General features: G+C 48.2%; 1 protein-coding gene across 2 annotated transcripts in view; it reads left to right on the top strand.

Annotated features, from left to right (window-relative positions):
• The window catches only part of LOC140389567 (rho guanine nucleotide exchange factor 26-like), a 274,737-nt gene that overhangs the window by 57,857 nt on the left and 196,506 nt on the right, over positions 1-20,374 (top strand). For both annotated transcript variants that reach the window (XM_072473800.1, XM_072473799.1), the window contains exons 5-6: positions 14,449-14,505; positions 17,231-17,391. In XM_072473800.1, coding sequence (XP_072329901.1) covers positions 14,449-14,505; positions 17,231-17,391 — 218 coding nt within the window. The remainder of the gene's footprint in view (positions 1-14,448; positions 14,506-17,230; positions 17,392-20,374) is intronic.

Below are 20,374 nucleotides of genomic sequence, written 5' to 3'. Positions count from 1 at the left end.
TCAAGTCCATGTGGACACACAGACTCGAAACGTTATCTCTGTTTCTCTCGCCACCCAGATGCAGCCCGACCTGCTGATTTTATTCAGCATTGTGTTTTTATTAAAGAAAAGAAGACTTGCATTTATATAGCACCTTCCATGTCAACCCAGACATCCCAAAGTACTTCACATTCAATTACCGAAAGAACCAGAGGCGAGACAATAATAATAATCTTAATAATAATAATCTTTATTGTCGTAAGTAGGCTTACATTAACACTGCAATGAAGTTCCTGTGAAAAGCCCCTAGTCGCCACATTTGGGCGCCTGTTCGGGTGCACAGAGGCAGAATTCAGAATGTCCAAATTACTTAACAGCACGTCTTGTTGCTAACTTGCTGTTGTTTCTTAATTTGGCTCTGTTTAATTACGTTTGCTCAAGAGTCGCCAGGTATCTTTCGATACCGCCACAAGGTTCAAATCGAATACTGATCAAAGACTCGATACACCAGTTAGTAAGTTCAAAAGCAATGCTCATTTATTTACACACAGTCAAATCTACTCATGCATAAAACTCTACAACCTAAACTATCACTATTACTAAATGCCTATACTTAGCTTCGGGTGCCCACTCAGTCAGAGGAACAATGGCCGTTGCTCGGTTCTGAGGCTGCTGGGTTGAGCTGTTTACAGGATAGTAACTAGGAGCGTCTATCTCGTAGCGTGCGTTGACTTGGAACTTACTTGGTCTGGAGCAGCTTTGGCGGGTCTCTCCTCGCTGAGAGCCAAGGCCAAGAGAGCGATTCTCTCTTGGGGACTCCTTTTTATACCCAAAAGGGCTTTGCTCGCTTTTGGGCGGACCTTGAACTTGGCCCCAATTAATTGGGCCGTTTCCCAATCGTTCCTATCGATTTTCCTCCAATAGATGGGTGGGTTCCCTGATTGCTGGGGGTGGGTTCCCTGATTGCTGGGGGTGGGTTCCCTGATTGCTGGGGGTGGGTTCCCTGATTGCTGGGGGTGGGTTCCCTGATTGCTGGGCGTATCCTAGATGGCCATTGGTCTGCTTTGTTTTAGGAGTCCTAGGAGTTCGGCGAGAAGCGAAATGTGCTCTCCCTTTGTGTTTGTCTGTAGTAACAAGTCGTCTACATACTGGACCAAACAATCGGGGCAGGAAAATGTTGCTAATCCATTTGCCAGCTGTCGGTGGAAAATGGAGGGGGAGTTGTGGAAGGCACGTCCACGTATATTGTTGTCCCTGGAATGTGAAGGCGAATTTGTACTGGCACGCTTTAGCCAATGGAATGGACCTAAAGCCGTTACTAAGTCCAAAACCGAAAACAATTTTGACTGGAGTCCCTGTTTGAGCATGGTCTCGGGACTCGTGGCTACGGTGGGGGCTGCTGCTGGGGTTACTTTGTTCAGTTCCCGGTAATGAATGGTCAGTCGCCATGATCCATCGGGTTTCCTGACGGGCCAAATCGGTGCGTTGTTTGTGGAGGCTACTGATCTGAGCACACCTTGATCCACCAAACTCTCTATTACTTTGGAGATGTCTCCCTCTGCTTCCTGGGCAAATCCGTACTGCTTCTGGGGTTTAGGGTCGGGACCTGTAATGTTCACAAAGCCAGCCAATTTGCCACAGTCGTGCTTGTGCTGTGCAAATGCTGCTTTGTGTTCCTGTAGGACTGCCAATCTGTTTGTCTGCACTAATGGTTCGAGGGTCGAACCAGAAGTCTCCTACTGAGCTAATCCTGTTTACATACTCTCCTACTGTGAGCGTGGCAGTGGCTCGTGCTGCCTTTGCCATTTTCCATACACACTTGTTAACTGGGTCAAAAGAAAGGTTGTGGGAGCTCATAAAATCGATCCCTAGGATATGTTCTGCTGTCTGGGGCATATCAACCAAAACCACGGCGTGCTTAGTTGTAATGTTACCTATTTGTATCGCTACAGGGGCTGTGATGTGTCCCTGTTGTAATTGACCTGTAAAACCGTTGAGTGTGATGGTGTCTGTTGTGGGCCCCGTGTCTCGCTGAAACATCGTGGAGGAATTGAGTGTGGTGCGGGACCCTCTTGTGTCCCATGGAAATTCTATGGGGTGTCCCTGGACTTTGCCTGCTACTACCGGTCTACCGGACTTGTCCCAAAGGGTGTCGCAGACCCACGTTGGGGAGCCCGAACACCGTCAGTCGGTGCCGTTCATGTCTGATTTTCTGAACGGGCGCTAACGCTATGGATCGGCTTTGCCCTATTCCTGTTTAGGGTGCCTGTCTGTTGGCTTCTCTGCTGCTTTTGGGGCGCGTTGCACTCTCGTGCAAAGTGTCCTAGCTGTCCACAGTTGTAACATTCCTGAGCTTTGGGCTGGGGTGGGCTGTTCCTGCCCTCATTTACCCATGCGGTGCGCTTTCACTGGATTCATATCTGCCTGCTCTTCATTGGATGTTATAAATGCGGTTTTGTTTTGGACTGATTGCTCCCAAGCACTGGACAATCTCTTCAAAACCCATTTTTCATTGTGGGCCTTGTCTGAGGGGTCATAATCTGTGCAAGCTTTATGTCCAGCATCTGTCGCGTGAGAGAGTAGGATTCAAGTCCATTTGGCCATATTATCTGGGGACAAATGGGCACGGGCTAACTCTCCGACAACTGCTGTGAAGTTATCCACAAGCGTCCAGCAAACGCTGTGGGGTGCGCTGTTTTCTTTTGCTCACACATATTTAGGCCTTCTACGGGGTCTCCTGTGTTATAGCCGATCGCATCAAGGATCGCTGTGTGCATCTCTTGGAGTGTGCCTCCTCCTACATTCTGTGGGTTGGGAAGGGCTGCCACGACTGAAGGGTCGAGTCTTAAAACTGTGAGCTTCACTTGCTCCTTTTCGTCCAGGCTGTACATGGTAGCCTGCTGTTTGACTTTCGCGAAAAATTGGTGGGGGTCTGATGTGGGAAGGAACGGTGTAATTTTTCCACACGCGTCCCGTAATTGGGTCACGGTTAACGGGGTTGTGTAAAGGAAATCTGCATCTCCTTCTGCTGTGGCCCTGCGATGTGTGGTTACAGGGTTCATGGGGGGGGGTGTTTTGCCTGTTCAGTCGGGGGTTGGGGCGCTCTCCTTTTCTGGGTTTTTTCCTGCGTACATGTCCTATGTACATATCTATGGGCAGTCTTGTTCAATTCCTGCCAATCGGGCCCGTTTTCCTGATCTAACTGGGGTCCGAATGTGCTTTGAAACCCATTTTGAACGGAAAGCAGAGATTGCAATTCTGCAATTTGCTTCCAGCACTTTGCCTGGTCTACGGAGCTCTGCCTTTGTTCCGTCGTGGAAGTCTGTAGTGCTCGTAGGGCTGCTTTTAAATCATTGCACTGTTTCTGCCATTTCTCAACTTGTTGCTCGTTGTCTTGTCTTACGAACGCCGCATGTTGCGTGTCCTGGTAGGCCTTATCGTATTGCGTTTGGAACATACACAAATGCGCGAGACAAGACTGGTGTGCCCTCTTGGCATCATCCACCTCTCTGTCCCTTGCTGCTAACTGCTCTCTTAGATCTCTATTCTCCATCTCTACTTCGCTCACGTCTACCTCACTACTTCTGTCTCTCTCCTCTATCTCTACGGAGCGTCCTAACGACCTCCTCTGTGCCTCGCAATTGTGCCAAACAGGACATGATTGCCATCGGCTTGCGAGCTTTCCCTAAGCTCTTCTTGTGTAACTCTGACAGGTTCTCCCACCAAGTATGTCCTATACTCCCGGGACCTGTTTCGTCATCGGCGCAGAATTCGCTCCAAAGGGGCCATCCTTTCCCTTTGATATATTTCCTGATCTCATCTTCCCAAACGGGACACTGTCCTACTCTATTGGTCGCTGCGATCTCAAATTCCTGGGGGTTCATAAGGCGTTCCATTGCCTTCATTGCCATTTTTTCTATCTAGGTTCTCTACTGAATTAGGAACAGGGGGTGATAAAGTGGTGATGTAACCATGGGTACGGCTTACGCTAATTTCCGGCCTACAAAGCTCCCAACAGTTTTACGCAACAAAGTCTCTTAGGTTTACCTTATATCCCTGTTAGTACGCATGCATTAACACACTTCCGAATCTCGGAGGCTTGATCAGTACTGTTTTACGCTTGTGGTTTTCTGTTTCTAATTGGATTCTCAATTCAAATTTGGGTTCTCTCGGAGTGGTTAGGCCACTTCTAAATCGAGTCCCGTCAGAAGTCGCCAGTAAATGTTGCTAACTTGCTGTTGTTTCTTAATTTGGCTCTGTTTAATTACGTTTGCTCAAGAGTCATCAGGTATCTTTCAATACCACCACAAGGTTCAAACCAAATACTGATCAAAGACTCGATACACCAGTTAGTAAGTTCAAAAGCAATGCTCATTTATTTGTACACAGTCAAATCTACTTATGCATAAAACTCTACAACCTAAACTATCACTATTACTAAAAGCCTATACTTAGCTTCGGGTGCCCACTCAGTCAGAGGAACAATGGCCGTTGCTCGGTTCTGAGGCTGCTGGGTTGAGCTGTTTACAGGATAGTAACTAGGAGCGTCTATCTCGTAGCGTGCGTTGACTTGGAACTTACTTTTTTTATACACAAAAGGGCTTCCCTCACTTTTGGGCAGGCCTTGAACTTGGCCCCAATTAATTGGGCCGTTTCCCAATCGTTCTTATCGATCTTCCTCCAATAGATGGGTGGGTTCCCTGATTACTGGGCATGTTTTAGGTGGCCATTGGTCTGCTTTGTTTTCGTCTCCTCTGGCGCCGGGGTGTCTGTCTTAGCATCGTTTACCTAAATGTTACCCTTTTGTCCCCAGAGATGGCTCATTAATATGTAGATGGTTCTGCAGTATCGGTCTTGTCTGAGAGCTACAGCTCTAATCAACAGACAGACCTTGCACCTGCTTGCTTTTTCGGTATTGTCCAATTTTCCCTGCATTTTTTGCAAAGTGTCCATTTTGTAATCGGGACGTGGCCATCCCAGATTGCTACAGTCTTTCGGGACTTGTGGGAGGAACCCGGAGCACCCGGAGGAAACCCACATAGACACGGGGAGAACGTGCAGACTCCGCACAGACAGCGACCCAAGCCGGGAATCGAACCTGGGACCCTGGCGCAGTGAAGCAACAGTGCTAACCACTGTGCTACCGTGCTGTCATGATCTAGAATACATTGTCTGAAAGGAACGTGGGAGCAGATTTAAAAGGGAATTTGATAAATATTTGCAGGGGAATAAATTCTGAGGTAGCGCGGGGCGGGGGGAGTCGGACTAATGGAGAGCTTTGAAAAAGCTGGCAGAGGTACAGCAGAACAAAATGGCCTTCTCCAGTTATCCCCCTCCCCAGCATTCACAGCTCTGGAAGATGTCACCTGAGGCTGGTGCCTCGCTCTCGAAATGTTGCAATATTGTAAAAGGGAATGAGCAGGAATTTAAAACAGTGCTCGGGATACTGGGGCTGGCATTAGACAACGCCCCCCCTTCTCACCCACCCATCCCGCAGAATTCAAAAAGAAGACTGCATCCATCACTGGTGATGACCACGCTGTAACACTTGGTAGAGTGGTGCATACTGATCATTGCTTTGTTGTTTACAGCTGCAGTGTGTTACAGATTAGGAGCATTCCAGACATATTTCTTAATCAGGCCATTGGGACTGCCTCAGATTCTCTGGGATGGACGTAATAGTCGAGCCTCTCAGTGAATCTTCCGGCAGTCGAGTTACATGTTTGTGTGTGTGCGTGTGTGTGTGTGTGTGTGTGCGTGCGCTGGCCAAAGAATATTTTTATTTTTATTTTTTAAACGCCGGCTTCACAGATTTTCTTTGCCTGGCCTCCCTTTGGCCCGCTAACTCAGCTGCTCCAGCCCCATGAGCCGACTCCCATCCTCCACTCAAGCGACCACTTGGCCCTTCCCGGACTTCCATTTTACCAGATATCCCCCACCATTCGTGAAGCCCCTGCCCGCCCCGCCACAACCCCCCCAAATCCCCTGCGACCCTACCTCAGAAATAGGGGCAGGGTCAGGCCATTTGGCCCCCCAGTTCTGCTCCGCCATTCTGTAAGATCACGGCTGGTCTGATTGTGACCTTCACTCTACTTTCCTCCCACCCCTCCGTCACCCTTGACTCCCTCGCCATCAGAAACCTGTCAAGCATCCGCCTTGAATATATTCAGTCACCCAGCCTCCACAGCTCGCTGTGGAACAGAATTCCAAAGACCAGGGACACCCTGAGAGAAAGGAAATTCTCCTGATGTCAGTCTCAAATGGGAGACCCTGGTTTTTAAAAGTATACTTACGAAGGTTTTACATTTTAAAGAATAACTCAACAAAATTACAAAATAAAATATCCCACAAGCAAGAACCAAGAAAACAAAAGGATCAACATTCATGAGAACAGAGAGAGAGAAACAGGAAACAACATCTTGGGCACGATTTAACGCCCAAAAGACAGAGTTCCATTTGGGGCGTGTATAGTGGTCAGACGGGACTCTGGGTTTTTTTTGGCCTCGGTCAGGAATGCACCAGGAAGAGGTCTGGGCGTCATTTTTTAATGTCACCCTGATCTTTCCCTCAGGGGGGTTAGCAAAGCCTAACTGCCTAGGTTGCCCTCAACAAGCACCTCAAAAAGGGACACCCCAAATCTCTAGAGGCAACAGAATACTAGCTTTAGTGCTGGATCTAGCCTAGTAGCACATCCAAACACACAGGAAACTGCTGCCCCCAGGGCCTCCCAACACACCCAGCCAAACCCACACCTCTTCCGCCCCATCCAAAGCAATCCAATGTCCCCACTAACACTCAGGGTAATGGGATGATCACCCCAGCCCCACCTGGGGTGGGGGGTGGGGAGGGAACCCAACCCCAGAAGAAGAACCATCAAGGCCCCCAACAATTGACCGTCCTGGCAGGGAACGCCAATTCCCTCCTCCCCGGTACAACCAGGGACTCCCCCAAACCCCCAAACCAGACCACGATTAGAAACAGCACCCTGCTCTCCCGGATGAAGAGAGAAAGAAAGAAAATCCCGCCGGGGAGAGACACATGAGGTAACTCAGAACGACCACCACCACAGAAAGAATAGCAAGAGCGATCGCTCTCCTCAACAACCCAACGATAATTAACCAGTCTCACCTCAGTCTGCCCCAGTATTAAATCTTCTCCTTCTAATAGCTCAAGAGAGGGCCACAGAGAGAGATCCATACAAAGGAAGGCTCGATCTCAAGAGTCATACGGGGAACCCAGTCCTCCCTGGGATATAAAACCTGCCCCAGCCATCAAATAATAAAGGCACAGATTTTTAAATTCAAATACCCCAAAATTAAGAAAAAGAGATCTATGAAACCAAAAATATACATGATGATGATCTGCTCTAATTTGAGCTGTATCCTCAATCTCAGGGAGGACTGAACTACTAACCCGACCAACCCCAACCAACCACCCTTTACCCCACCAACTTCACTCATCCCTCTTGTAAACAAGATAGGGGAATGATAAAAACAGAACACTCCCCTACCACAGCCACAAGGATTATAAGACATAATAAGAAAAAAAAGGCGTAAAACTGTGCACGGATCACATTTCACATAATCGACTCCACGTGATTTTGCGGAAACAAGATAATCATCAACACCCGCCCTCACGCTCACGTGTTGCACTTCCTTGCAAGTTGTCAATTTGAATGCATTGACCCAAGGAATGGTCAATGGAATTAGTAACAACAACTCACGTTCATATCGCGCCTTTACTCTGGTAGGGTGTCCCAAGGCGCTTCACAGGAGCATTATCAAAGAAAATTGGACGCCAAACCACAAAAAGGAGATATTAGGGAAGGTGATCGAAAACGTCATCAAGACGGCTGGTATTTAAGCAGGAGGGAGAGATGGAGAATTTCAGGGAGGGAGTATCAGAGTTGAGGGTCCAGTCAGCTGAAAGCAGGGCCATCAATGATCATAGAATCCCAACAGTGCAGAAGGAGGCCATTCGGCCCATCAGGTCTGCACCGACCCTCCGAAAGAGCAGCCCACCCAGGCCCAAACCCAATCGCCGGAACCCCACCTAGGGGCAACGTAGCATAGCCAATCCACCTAACCTGTACATCTTTGGACTGGAGCACCCGAAGGAAACCTACACAGACATGGGGAGAAAGTGCAAACTCCACACAGACAGTCACCCGAGGTCGGAATCGAACCAGAGTCCCTGGCGCTGTGATTCAATTAAGCAATTGAATTCAGGGACGTGACAAAGGTCTGAACTGGAGGAACTCCTGAGAAATATCCGAGAACTGGAGATTACAGAGATGGGGAAGGGGTATGGCCATGGATGGATTTGAAACTGAGGATGCGCGGTGGTAATGTTACTCATAAATAAATAATCTCTGTTGTCACATGTAGGCTTACATTAATACTGGCATGAAGTTACTGTGAAAAGCCCCTAGTCGCCACATTCCGGCACCTGTTCAGGTACACAGAGAGAGAATTTAGAATTTTAAGCTAGTACGGGAATTGAACCCGCGCTGCTGGCCTTGTTCTATATCACAAACCAGCTCTCTAGCCCACTGAGCTAAACCAGCCCCCAGTAATCTGGAGGCCCAGGCTCTCCACTGGAGACCTGGATTCAAATCTAACTACAGCAGCTGGCAGAATTTAAATGCAATTAGTAAACTGAAGTCTCAGTTAACAGTGGCCATGAAACCATTGTCGATTGTTGTAAAAACCCATCTGGTTCACTAACGTCCTTCGGGGAAGGAAATCTGCCGGCCTTAACCGGCCTGGCCTTCATGTGACTTCAGACCCATGGCAATGTGGTTGACTCTGAAGTGGCCTCTTAAACTCAGTTCAAGGGCAATTAGGGATCGGTAACAAATACCGGCCTTGCCACTGATGCCCACATCCCAAGAATGAATAAAGAACAAACAAGTCAAATAATTAGTCAATGTTGGTCAGCGAGCATGGGGATGATGAGCTGGAATACAAAGGAGTGGAAGCTACATTACAGTTGTGGAGAGCCTGGGTCAGACCCGATTTTGGAATAGAGCATTTTATTTGGGGAATCCCACATCAGGAAGGGTATAATAATATTTTAACAATAATCTTTATTGTCACGAGTAGGCTTACATTAACACCGCAATGAAGGTACTGTGAAAGGCCCCTAGTCGCCATATTCTGGTGCCTGTTCGGGTACACAGAGGGAGAATTCAGAATGGCCAATTCACCTAACAGCACGTCTTTCGGGGCTTGTGGGAGGAAACTGGGGCACCCGGGGCCAGTGTGCCAGGCTCCGGTGTCTCCAAAAACACTAGCTGTCTTTCAAACCAGGATTTTTAAAAACATGACGACAGCAGTCACACACATACTGTTAACCCAGGCTTTTAACCCTTATGCACAAAATACATATCATTTAATATATCTGAAATCCCTCCATCCATCGCACACTTGAAAAGTGCATCATCAGCTCCAAATCTGTTGTCATCACCCCCTTTCAAAGAAACAACCTTGATTCCATACTCCTTGCAAACTGTCCTCGCCAACTTCCCGTCTGCCTACAAACTCATTTCAAAAAAGAAATTTAGAGTACCCAATTATTTTTTTCCCAATTAAGGGGCAATTTAGCGCGGCCAACCCACCTAACCTGCACATCTTTGGGTTGTGGGGGTGAAACCCACGCAGAGACGGGGAGAATGTGCAAACTCCACACAGACAGTGACCCGGGGCCAGGATCGAACCTGGGACCTCAGCGCCGTGAGGCAGCAGTGCTAACCACTGTGCCACCGTGCCATCCTCCAATCCCATTTGACATGTTGCCACCTCCAAAGTTCATGCATGTTTTTTCCTGAACTCCATGTTTGACTCCTTCCAATTAGGTTTTCGCCCCTGCCATGGTACTGAAAGACTTTTATTAAACTCACTCATAACAACCTATGCAACAAAGGTACACTTGCCCTTCTTGGCCTATTTGCAGCCTTAGATGTGGTTGATCACGCCATCCTGCTCCCACACAGCTAGGTGGGACTACGCTCGCCTGGTTCCATACTTATCTATTCAGAGAATTACCTGCAATGGCATCTTTCCACACGACACCGAAATCTACCTCACAATCAGGCCTTGACGCCTGCACTATTGCTAAATCATCAGACTCTTTCAGGGGCTGGTTTAGCACAGTGGGCTAAATAGCTGGCTTGTAAAGCAGACCAAGGCCAGCAGCGCGGGTTCAATTCCCGTGCCAGCATCCCTGAACAGGCCCTGGAATGTGGCGACTAGGGGCTTTTCATAGTAACTTCATTTGAAGCCTACTTGTGACAATAAGTGATTTTCTTTCATTCTTTACCTTACGTCCTGTACTGGGTGAGCAGATATATCCTCCAGTTAAATATGGGGAAGACTGAAGCCATTGCTTTCAGTCCCTACCACAAGCCCATTGGTGTAGGCACTGGCTTTATATCTGTGCTTGGTAACTGTCTCAAGCTGAAGCAGATTGTTTGTTACCTTCGTGTTGTATTTGATGCTGTGATAAATTTCTGCACTGCTTATTTCTGCCTCCATAACACAGTCCGCCCTGCCACAGGTCTTTGCTGCTGAAACCCTCATCACTGCCGTTGTTACCGCGAGACTCCAATACACCTCTGAACAGCATTCTACATTGCACCTTATCTAGGTTTTACAGCATCCAAACTCTGCTGCCCTTCTCTTAACGCGTAGCAAAGTCCTATACACACTCACACCTATGGTCGCTGACCTCCATTGATCCCAGTGAAGCAATGCCTCGCTATTTAAAATCCTCATCCTTGTTATCGAATCCCTCCATGTCTTTGCCCCTCCCTCTCTCCGTAATCTCCATCAGCTCGAAAACCCCCCCCCCCCCCCCCCCCCCTCCCCTTCACTTTAAGACATAATTCTAACCTCCCTCTTTGGCCAAACCTTTGATGTCTTTGAATATCCTCACGTGACTTGCCTGGTAATAGCTCCTACGAAGCACCTTGGTGTGTTTCTCTAGTAAACATAAGTGGGCTGGATTCTCTGTTTTTGGGACTAAGTCCCCACGCCGTCGTAAAAACTGTGGACTCTCACACCAGAAAAACTGGCATTACAGGGCCACATATTGCTAGCCCTGCAGGGGGCTAGCAGTGAACCAGGGTGAAACTAGCAGCTTTTGCTACAGAAAAGGGCCCCGCACTTCCGGGTCAGAGGCCACGCATGTGCACAGCGGCGGCCGCGTTGTGCTCCATGGCGGATTCAGACCGTGGAGCTGGACCTGAAAGATAGTGCCCCCGAGCGGCCGACCCGGACCGCCCAAAAATTGCCTGGCCGTATATAAAGCCACCCCCTGCCCTCCGATCGGCCTGCCCCTGACCAAGGCGGCCACGGACTGAGACAGCAGCCGCCACACTAGTATCCCGACCGGCTGGACCATGTTAGATCCATGCCATCTTGGCTTAGGCCAGTTGGGGGCGGAGAATGGTGGGGCGGGCTTCCATCAATGACCGCAGGTCGAGGATTCTCTCCGAGTACACTGCTTTTCGGGGCCCGGAGAATTGGGAAACCAGCGCCGGTCCCGATTCCATGCAGGGAAATTGATTCTCCGCCCCGGAGCCGGCCGCAGTTTCGATATTCAGCGTAAAAGTAACGTGTAGGTAGCAAAATTTGGAAGATCATAAAATTGTGGATGGATTTAGCAACCAGATTTATCTGAAAATTTGTTTGAACTCTGTCCAATCTACTTTTCCTGAGCTAGCTTTTCAATCAGGCTGCCTCACGACGCCGGGGACCCGGGTTCAAATCCCGCCCCGGATCAGTGTGCGTGTCACATTTGCACATTCTCCCCATGTCTGTGTAGGTCTCACCCCCATGACCCAGAGATGTGCAGGGTAGGTGGATTGGCCACGCTAAAATCACCTCTTAATTGGAACTTTTTTTAAAAAAGAATTTCAGTCAGTGGAGGTAATCGATGCTGAACTCGGACTTCCCTTGGAGTCGCAGCTGCCAGATCTAATTTTTCATTTCTTCGCTCCAGATTTTTGAAATGACCATCAGTGTTTCCAGACAGCTGCTTTTTATTGCCTTTCAACGTCCAATGTTCAGAATAAGTGGCCACCGTCCATTGTATTCCCAAGAAAGACTGCAGCCTGGTGAAAATGTCAAAACCCACACAGCGTTGGAATTCCGGTAGCACAGTGGTTAGCACTGTTGCTTCACAGCTCCAGGGTTCCAGGTTCGATTCCCGCTTGCGTCGCTGCCTGTGCGGAGTCTGCACGTTCTCCCCGTGTTTGCGTGGGTTTCCTCCGGGTGCTCCGGTTTCCTCCCACAAGTCCCGAAAGACGAGCTTGTTTGGTAATTTGGACATTCTGAATTCTCCCTCAGTGTACCCGAACAGGCGCCGGAATGTGGCGACTAGGGGATTTTCACAGTAACTTAATTGCAGTGTTAATGTAAGCTTACTTGTGACAATAAAGATTATTAAGATTATTAAAAATGACCCCAATGGGAAGTTCAGCAACAATTCCAAAGCATTGGACCGGATGCACTGTTGGGATTACAGCCAGGGCAACCCTGTTCCTTCCCTTTTGCATTTGTCACCCCAGTGAATTCTCCAGCCATTCTCTGGCAGCGGGAATCTCTGTCCCGTCGGCAGCGCACCCCTGCCCCCCAGTTTTCCGGCAGCGTGGGGTGGCTTCAATGGGAATTCCCATTGACAGGAGCGGGAGCAGAGAATCCTGCTCGGAGTCATGCAGCTGGGAGGCCGGAGAATCCGGCGAATTACACAAATTACAATTTGTGTAAAATGCTATAGTGCGTTCTGCTTCATTCAAAGTCCTTTAGCATTCATCCGTGACCTCGGATCATCAGGAAATCTGCAGAACTTACATCTCTCACTTTTCCTATTTCCCTATAAGGTTGGGTGTGGGGGGGGGGGGGGGGGGGGGGGGGGGGGGGGGCGGGCGGGGGGAGGGTGGTTGGAGAGATAGTGCCGCTGTGTCACCTGACCAGTAATGCACAGACCCAGGCCAATGCTTCAGGGACATGGGTTCAAATCCTACCATGGCAGCTGGTGAATTTAAATTCAATTGATTTTTTTACAAAACTGGAATTAGAAGCTAGTCTCCCATGAAACTATCATCGATTGTCATAACAACCCATTTGGTTCACTAATGCCCCTTAGGGAAGGAAATCTGCCGTCCTCAAGTGCTCTGGCCTACATGTGACTCCAGGCCCACACGGGTTGACTCTTCACTGTCCTCTGAAATGGTTTACTATGCCACTCAAGTTCAAGGGCAGTTAGGGATGGACAATAAGGGCTGGCTTTACCAGTGATGACCACACCCCATGAAAGAATTTTGGATAACTGCTGAGAGAGGTCTTGTGGCATCGTGAGTAGTGCCCCTCAAAGCCAACACCTCCAGGTTCCAGTCCCACTCTGGGACGTGATGGCCAAGGAAAGTGCATTCATACGTGGCCAAACAGCTTGATTATCTGTGCAACAACGCAGGCAGTAAAAGTGTGAGGGTCTCCTGGTCAGCTTTGCTTGATGCAGACTGTCACCCCTCATGCTATAGCCTCTGGCTTCATACTCACGACTTGTTCCAGGATAAGGAAGCTATGGAAAACAGATGTAAGCATGCACTTTGTCTGCTTCATGTGTCTCCAGCTGAGAGAAGCTTTCTGAGTTTGTCTAAACCTATTGGCATTCCAAACCTGAGCACGTCATCAGTTCTCCACCATCTTGGACAAAGCGGTTTGTTTGATCGTCACCCCATCCACCACCTTAGGCATCCATTTCCTGCACGACAGGAAGGCAATAGCAGAACCAGTAGCAGAAAGATGCACTGTGACAATCCCCAAGCCTCCTTCGACAGCACCTTCCAAATCTGTGACCTCTACCACCCAGCAGCCCAAGGGCAGCCAGGACATGGGAACACCACTGCCTGCAAGCTCCCTTCCAAGCCACACATCATCCTGACTTGAAACTATATTGCGACTCCTGTGGCCGGATCAAAGTCCTTACAGCTCTACCGGCACTGTGGGTGTAGCTGAATCACATGGACTGCGGGGGTTCAAGGCAGCGGCTCCCCACAACCTGAGAGGCAATTAGGGATGGATAACATCCTTTTCCAGCGTCACCTGTATCTTCAAGTCAGGCTTGGAGGGACACTTGGAGCTGGTGGTGTTCACATGCGCCTGCGTTGCTTATGCTTCTAGATGGTAGAGGTCGCGGGTTTAGAAGATGCTCTTAGAGAACACTTCCCAAGTTGCCATCTTGTCGATGGCGCACACTGTGCACTGGTGCTGGAGGGTGTGGACGGATGGGCTGCTGGTTAAGCGGGCTGCTTTGACCTTGAGGGTGCTGGGCACCTTGGGGTTTTTTTGGGAGCCGCACTGATCCAGGAAAGTGATGTTGACTGACAGGTTTCTTGTTCACTTTTATCTTCTCCCTTTCAGGCCAATGCATCATGTAGAAATAATGGATCCTTTTGTCTTTCAGGTGAAGAAAAGTGGAATATTACAGACGGTCACTCAGGAGGAAAAGAAGAGGCAGGAGGTAGATTTCCTTCCTTGCTTAAATGGTTAGATTCTGACCACTGATAACTGGAAAAGGGAAGGTTGCGAGGTGTTACGAAGTCGCTTCACCTCACTTACTGCAGCAGAGGTCCGGGACTGGTCTGTACTTGAGTGGGAAGAATTTGAATAATCGGTGGAAACAATATTTCAGCGAGTGATTGATCCGCGGAACTGTCCCCCAGCTGGAAGCATCTGGTGCTCATCCATTCAATAACAAATTAGATTCCAGAAAGCAACATTTTGTGATATGCTAAGTACAGCTAGCTTGGAAGAAACTATACACCTCCCGCTTCCTGGGGAAAGCGGGCAGCATAATCAGAGACCCCTCCCACCCGGCTTACTCACTCTTCCAACTTCTTGCTTCGGGCAGGAGATACAAAAGTCTGAGAACAGATTGAAAAGCAGCTTCTTCCCCGCTGTTACCAGACTCCTAAACGACCCTCTTATGGACTGACCTGAATAACACTACACCCCTGTATGCTTCATCCGATGCCGGTGTTTACGTAGTTACATTGTGGACCTTGTGTTGCCCTATTATGTATTTTCTTTTCTTTTTATGCACTAAATGATCTGTTTGAGCTGCTCGCAGAAAAATACTTTTCACTGTACCTCGGTCCACGTGACAATAAACCAATCCAAACCTAAGCTCTTCTCCACTGGGGTTTTCCCGCCTTTCTTCTGGGTTTGTTGCAGATTAATTGATAGATTGATCACCACAAAGAATCAAAAACTCCATTGTCACCGTATGTACGAGACAACCAGCAAGATAAACGAGATGGATCTTTTCCTCTAGATTAAGTTCCAATAATGCTTTGTGTAAAAAATCTGACAGAACTATTTCTTTCCCTCACACACAGATTCACAGCGACATTTCCTCATCACTCTGTGCTGCAAACTACTTATATACCTGGGCCAGCCGGGAACATAAACCAGAACAGTTGGTGGCGGTTTTCTGTGCATTTTATGGTTTGTGATTCTGGGCCCAGAATTAATTCTCCTTACTTTGACTGCAATTATAAAGGGAAGTGTTACGCCGAGGAAAATACTTTCAGCTGAAGACACTCTCACTTCCACAACCACCCCCTCCCCCACAACCGAATGAGAGGAAATATTTTGGTGCCCAAAGGTAGCTCTTAGCGAGTCCATCACTTTGATTGAGTTTGACAGCTACATACCTCGATTAGTAAACACATGATATTGTTTAGCACTAATCCGCACAGACCAGGACATCTTTGCTTGGTGCTGAACTTGAACATCTCGTATGGGTAGCAGTGGGGATCCTATAATTGGCCCTTTGGTTACAGTGGGGAGAACACATCTGCCTGAGGGTACAGGAGGAGGACCAAGTGAATGACAGTATGTAAAAACTCGAGTGTTTACCTAACGCAGGTCGTTGTCAAACTATGGCCCTTCCTCATTCCTGAGTTCGGATTTTAACCTGATACATCTCATGGCAATGGATAACTATAATAATCTTTATTATTGTCACAAGTAGGCTTACATTAACACTACAATGAAGTTACTGTGAAAATCCCCTAGTCACCACATTCCGGCGCTTGTTCAGGAAAACTGAGGGAGAAATCAGAATGTCCAATTCACCCAACAGCACGTCTTTTGGGACTTGTGGGAGGAAACCGGAGCACATGCAGACTCCGCACAGAACGTGACCCAAGCCGGGAATTGAACCTGGAACTCTGGCATTGTGAAGCAACAGTGCGAACCACTGTGCTACCATGGCTGTAGTGTTGGACGGGGTGTAAAATGGACATCTGACCAAATCCAGATGTGACAGGTTTTAACATTATTTGGCAGGCAGATTGAAATAGACTGTTTTCTCTGACGGCGCAGTGCAGGACGAGCAGCCATAATCTTAAAATTAGAGCTGGACCATTTTTCACAGGATCACAGAGTTGTTACGATTCAGGAGGAGGCCTTTCGGCCCATCGTGGCTGCACCGGCTCTCCAAGCAAACATGATGGCTTCGTGCCATTCCCCTGCCTTGACCCTGTTCCCCGGCACGTTGTTTCTATTCAAGCAATCATCGAATTCCCTCCTGAATTTCTCCTTTGAAGCCGTGTCCACCACGCTTCCAGGAGCGCATTCCAGACCTGAACAACTCGCTGAGTGAAGAAGCTTTTTCACACATCACATTTGCCTCTTTGTGCAAATCACTTTAAATCTGTGCCCTCTCGTTCTTGGTCCTTTTACCAGCTGGAACGGTTTCTCCCCGTCTCCTCTGTCCAGCTCCTTCATGATTTTGAACAGCCCGCGTTTTAGCCTTTCTCCAAGGCGAACAGTCCCAATCTCTCCAGTCTATCCTCAAAGCTCAAGTTTCTCACCCCTTGAGCCGTTCTTTTAAACATCCTCTGCGCTCTCTTCACAGAATGAGTAGCGGATATCTAGAACATTCTCTCTCAGAAACCTGTTTTTGATGGGGGCTCGGTCAGTTGCAAATTTTGGAGATCGACAGATTTTTGTTCGGCATGGGTATCGAGGGTTATAGGACGGAGAAATGGACTTCAGATACAATTCAACCATGATCTAATTGAATGGCAGAACAGGCTTGAGGGGCTGATTGGTCTCCTCCTGCTCCTGTCTTCATACGGAGGGCGAGGGATGGGCTGAAGGCGAGGAAGGTGTTGGGGAAATGGAGCTGTGGCTTGTCATCGCTTTTTCTGAACCGTGAACTCTGTCTTTGTCGACAGGCTATTTTTGAAGTGATTTCATCGGAGCACTCCTACATGCTTAGCCTCGAAATCCTGATCCGCATGTTCAAGGACTCGGATGCACTGAACTTAACCATGACCAAAACCGAGAGGCATCATCTGTTCTCCAACATCGTGGAGGTCTACAAGTCCAGCAACAAGTGAGTTGTGCCGATTGTAGTTTCTGTTGCCCGGCCGCCTGCCATTTTGGCCGTGCTCTGATCTGTTTGCTCTGCTCCTCCCTGCTGAGCATCTCCCTGAGCTGTAGGAATGTTAGACCATCATCTGCCCACGCGATGGGCGAGGGGGTTAGCGCATGTGCTAACATGTGAATGTAACCTGCTGCTTTAATGTCTGCAGAAAGATTTAGTCTCGGGGCATTGGAAGTGGGAGCAGACCATTATGAGGTGTTGAAAAAGAAAACTGCGATTAAAAGGGGTGGAGCAAAAATGTCAGCTACGTCCCATTTTGCCATACGTTTTAATAGTGAACACTACATAATTACAGCCACATGTGGGAAGTTCCATTTACCCAGTAAAAATGTACTGTGTGCAATAACAACTTGAATTTATGTAATGCCTTTAAAGTAGCAAAACTTCCCAAAAAGCTTTACAGATGGTTATCAAACAGAATTTGACAACAGATGACTTAGGTAAAGGCACCATAGTCCCAGATGACCACAGGCTGCTTTCCCATTTGAGGGGGGAAAGCTGACTGGTGGTGATTTAACCTGAGGGTCACCACACCTCAGACAAGGGGCAAGGTTGAGAAGGCGGGACCTTCATGAATAACCTCAGCCAGTACAGGAACTGAACCCGCGATGTTGGCCTTGCTCTGCATCACGAACCAGTATCCAACCAATGAGCTAAACCAGCCCCCAGACTACTTCAGGAGATATTAACACAGGTGACCAGCAGCTTGCGTAGCATTAAAGGAATGCTGTAAAGGAGGAAAGAGAGAGATGGAGAAGTGGGAAAGAGTCAGGTGGGATAAGTGAGGAATTGTTGAGCTTTAAACGCACGGTAGCATTGTGGATAGCACAATTGCTTCACAGCTCCAGGGTCCCAGGTTCGATTCCCGGCTTGGGTCACTGTCTGTGTGGAGTCTGCACATTCTCCCCGTGTGTGCGTGGGTTTCCTCCGGGTGCTCCGGTTTCCTCCCACAGTCCAAAGATGTGCAGGGTAGGTGGATTGGCCATGCTAAATTGCCCTTAGTGTCCAAAATTTCCCTTAGTGTTGGGTGGGGCTACTGTGTTATGGGGATAGGATGGAGGTGTGGACCTTGGTAGGCTGCTCTTTCCAAGAGCCGGTGCAGACTCGATGGGCCGAATGGCCTCCTTCTGCACTGTAATTTCTATGATAATCTATGAAACCCAGACAGCCAGAGGCTGTCCAATGTTGGAGTGATTAAAATCAGTGATGTACGGGAGGCCAGAATTGAAGGAACAGCGATTTCTCAGAGGGGCTGTCGGAGGGAGGTTACAGAGATAGCCCGAGCATTGATGTTTTGGGACGTTGACCATTGAAATTTGCTTCTGTTCTTTTCTGAGTTGCATGCAGTTAAAATGGTGCAAATTGGAGCTCTGAACCAGACCCAGTTTGTGTTTCACACAGTGAATTATTACTGAAACATGGAATACTGTTAACATCCAGGACAACATGAACAACTCACATTCACGTCCTGCCTCATGCAGAGCAGACCTTCTCCAAATGCTCCAAAATGTATTGAGGAGTGAAGAACACTGAGATGGATAGAAGCATAAGAGGTGGGCATCAAAAGGCTTGATTGCAGGAACGGACAAGCGGCATCAACGTGTAGTAGTTTTGGGAGAGAGCTTCATAGAATAGGGGTGGAAGGAAATGGGTCATTAAGAAAAGTGTGCAAGTACGGAGCAGGAATTGTAGTGCACAATTGTAGGCTCCTGTTTGGAGGAAGCAACTCGATATTTTGACTGGGACATGGACTGATGAAGCTATGAAAGAATATGAGAAAAGAAGGGCCTCAAAGAATGATCTAGCAGCAGGTACGAGGTTGAAGGATACAAGGGAGTCTTGGGCTATGGGGGGGGGACAGGGGGCAAAGTGGAGTTGAGGTCATGATCAGATTGACTGCGATCTAGTTGAATGGGAGAGCAGACTCGAGGGGTCAAATGGCCTATTCCTGCTCCTAATTCTCAAGGTCTTGGATAAAGGTGGTGCAGGCTCTGTGTGAGAAAGAACTTGCGATTCACTGGAGCTTGTGAAAGTTTGGAGTGGGAAAATCATAGCAACAGCATTTAGTTTAGTATTATATTAAGCAGCTGCGAGAGAGGAACTCAACCTTATCCTGAGATTGTGAAAGTACCAGCGACACTCAATAAAAAAAGTACCTTTTCTTGGGAGGCCAATATGTAAAGATAGTTAGACATCTGGTAGGGTGATGGAGCAGCATCAGCCTAACATTTACGTTGCATTAGAGTCCCGGGCTCTCAAGGTGCTGCGCCTTAGAAAGTTGTGCACGGTGAAATCTATTGTCTGATATGTGCTACTGCGAGCAACTGATGTGTTATCTTCCATACATTAATCAACAATGTTGCCAATGCTCCAGCAGTGTTACTCACTCCAAGGTGAAGGAGTGTCTGTTTCTGGGCGCTCGTGATGGCGGTGGTTAATTAAGTGGGGCATTTGGCAACCACACACTAACCGACCTTAAGGCGCACGTGGGCTGTTGTTCCTCGGGCGACCTTTTTGTACCCGGCTCATCGAACGTGACGCGCCGTGGTTCTGAGAACCAGAGCATGAGGTGTCTTTGTAATGTCCCCTGTTGGCTCAGTCAGCGTTCCTTTACCTTGGGTTTAAATCCCCCACGGATTGCGAGGCATCTTTTCATTGTCGCATATAACGGAGGTGAGGGGGGAGGGAGGGAGGAAAAAATGAGCCGGGCTTGAAAGGAAAGAATAAAACTAAAACAATGTCTAAATTAGTTGTAATTCTTTGTAACTGATTCCTGGTAACTGTGGCAGGGTGTGTGAAAGTGTGTCTTTAAGCATGAGAGAGTTACTTTAAAGAATTTGCCCTTGTCGCATGTGTACAGTGCAAAAGACTCAGCCCTGGGATACAGCAGGGATTTATTTGCCTATTATCTGCTCATTGGACTCATCAATAA

Source organism: Scyliorhinus torazame, chromosome 14 (genome assembly GCF_047496885.1).
Source record: "Scyliorhinus torazame isolate Kashiwa2021f chromosome 14, sScyTor2.1, whole genome shotgun sequence".
In the NCBI taxonomy this organism is placed as follows: Eukaryota; Metazoa; Chordata; class Chondrichthyes; order Carcharhiniformes; family Scyliorhinidae; genus Scyliorhinus; species Scyliorhinus torazame.
Note: the sequence above shows the minus strand (reverse complement) of the source record. Positions and strands in the feature narration are given on the sequence as shown.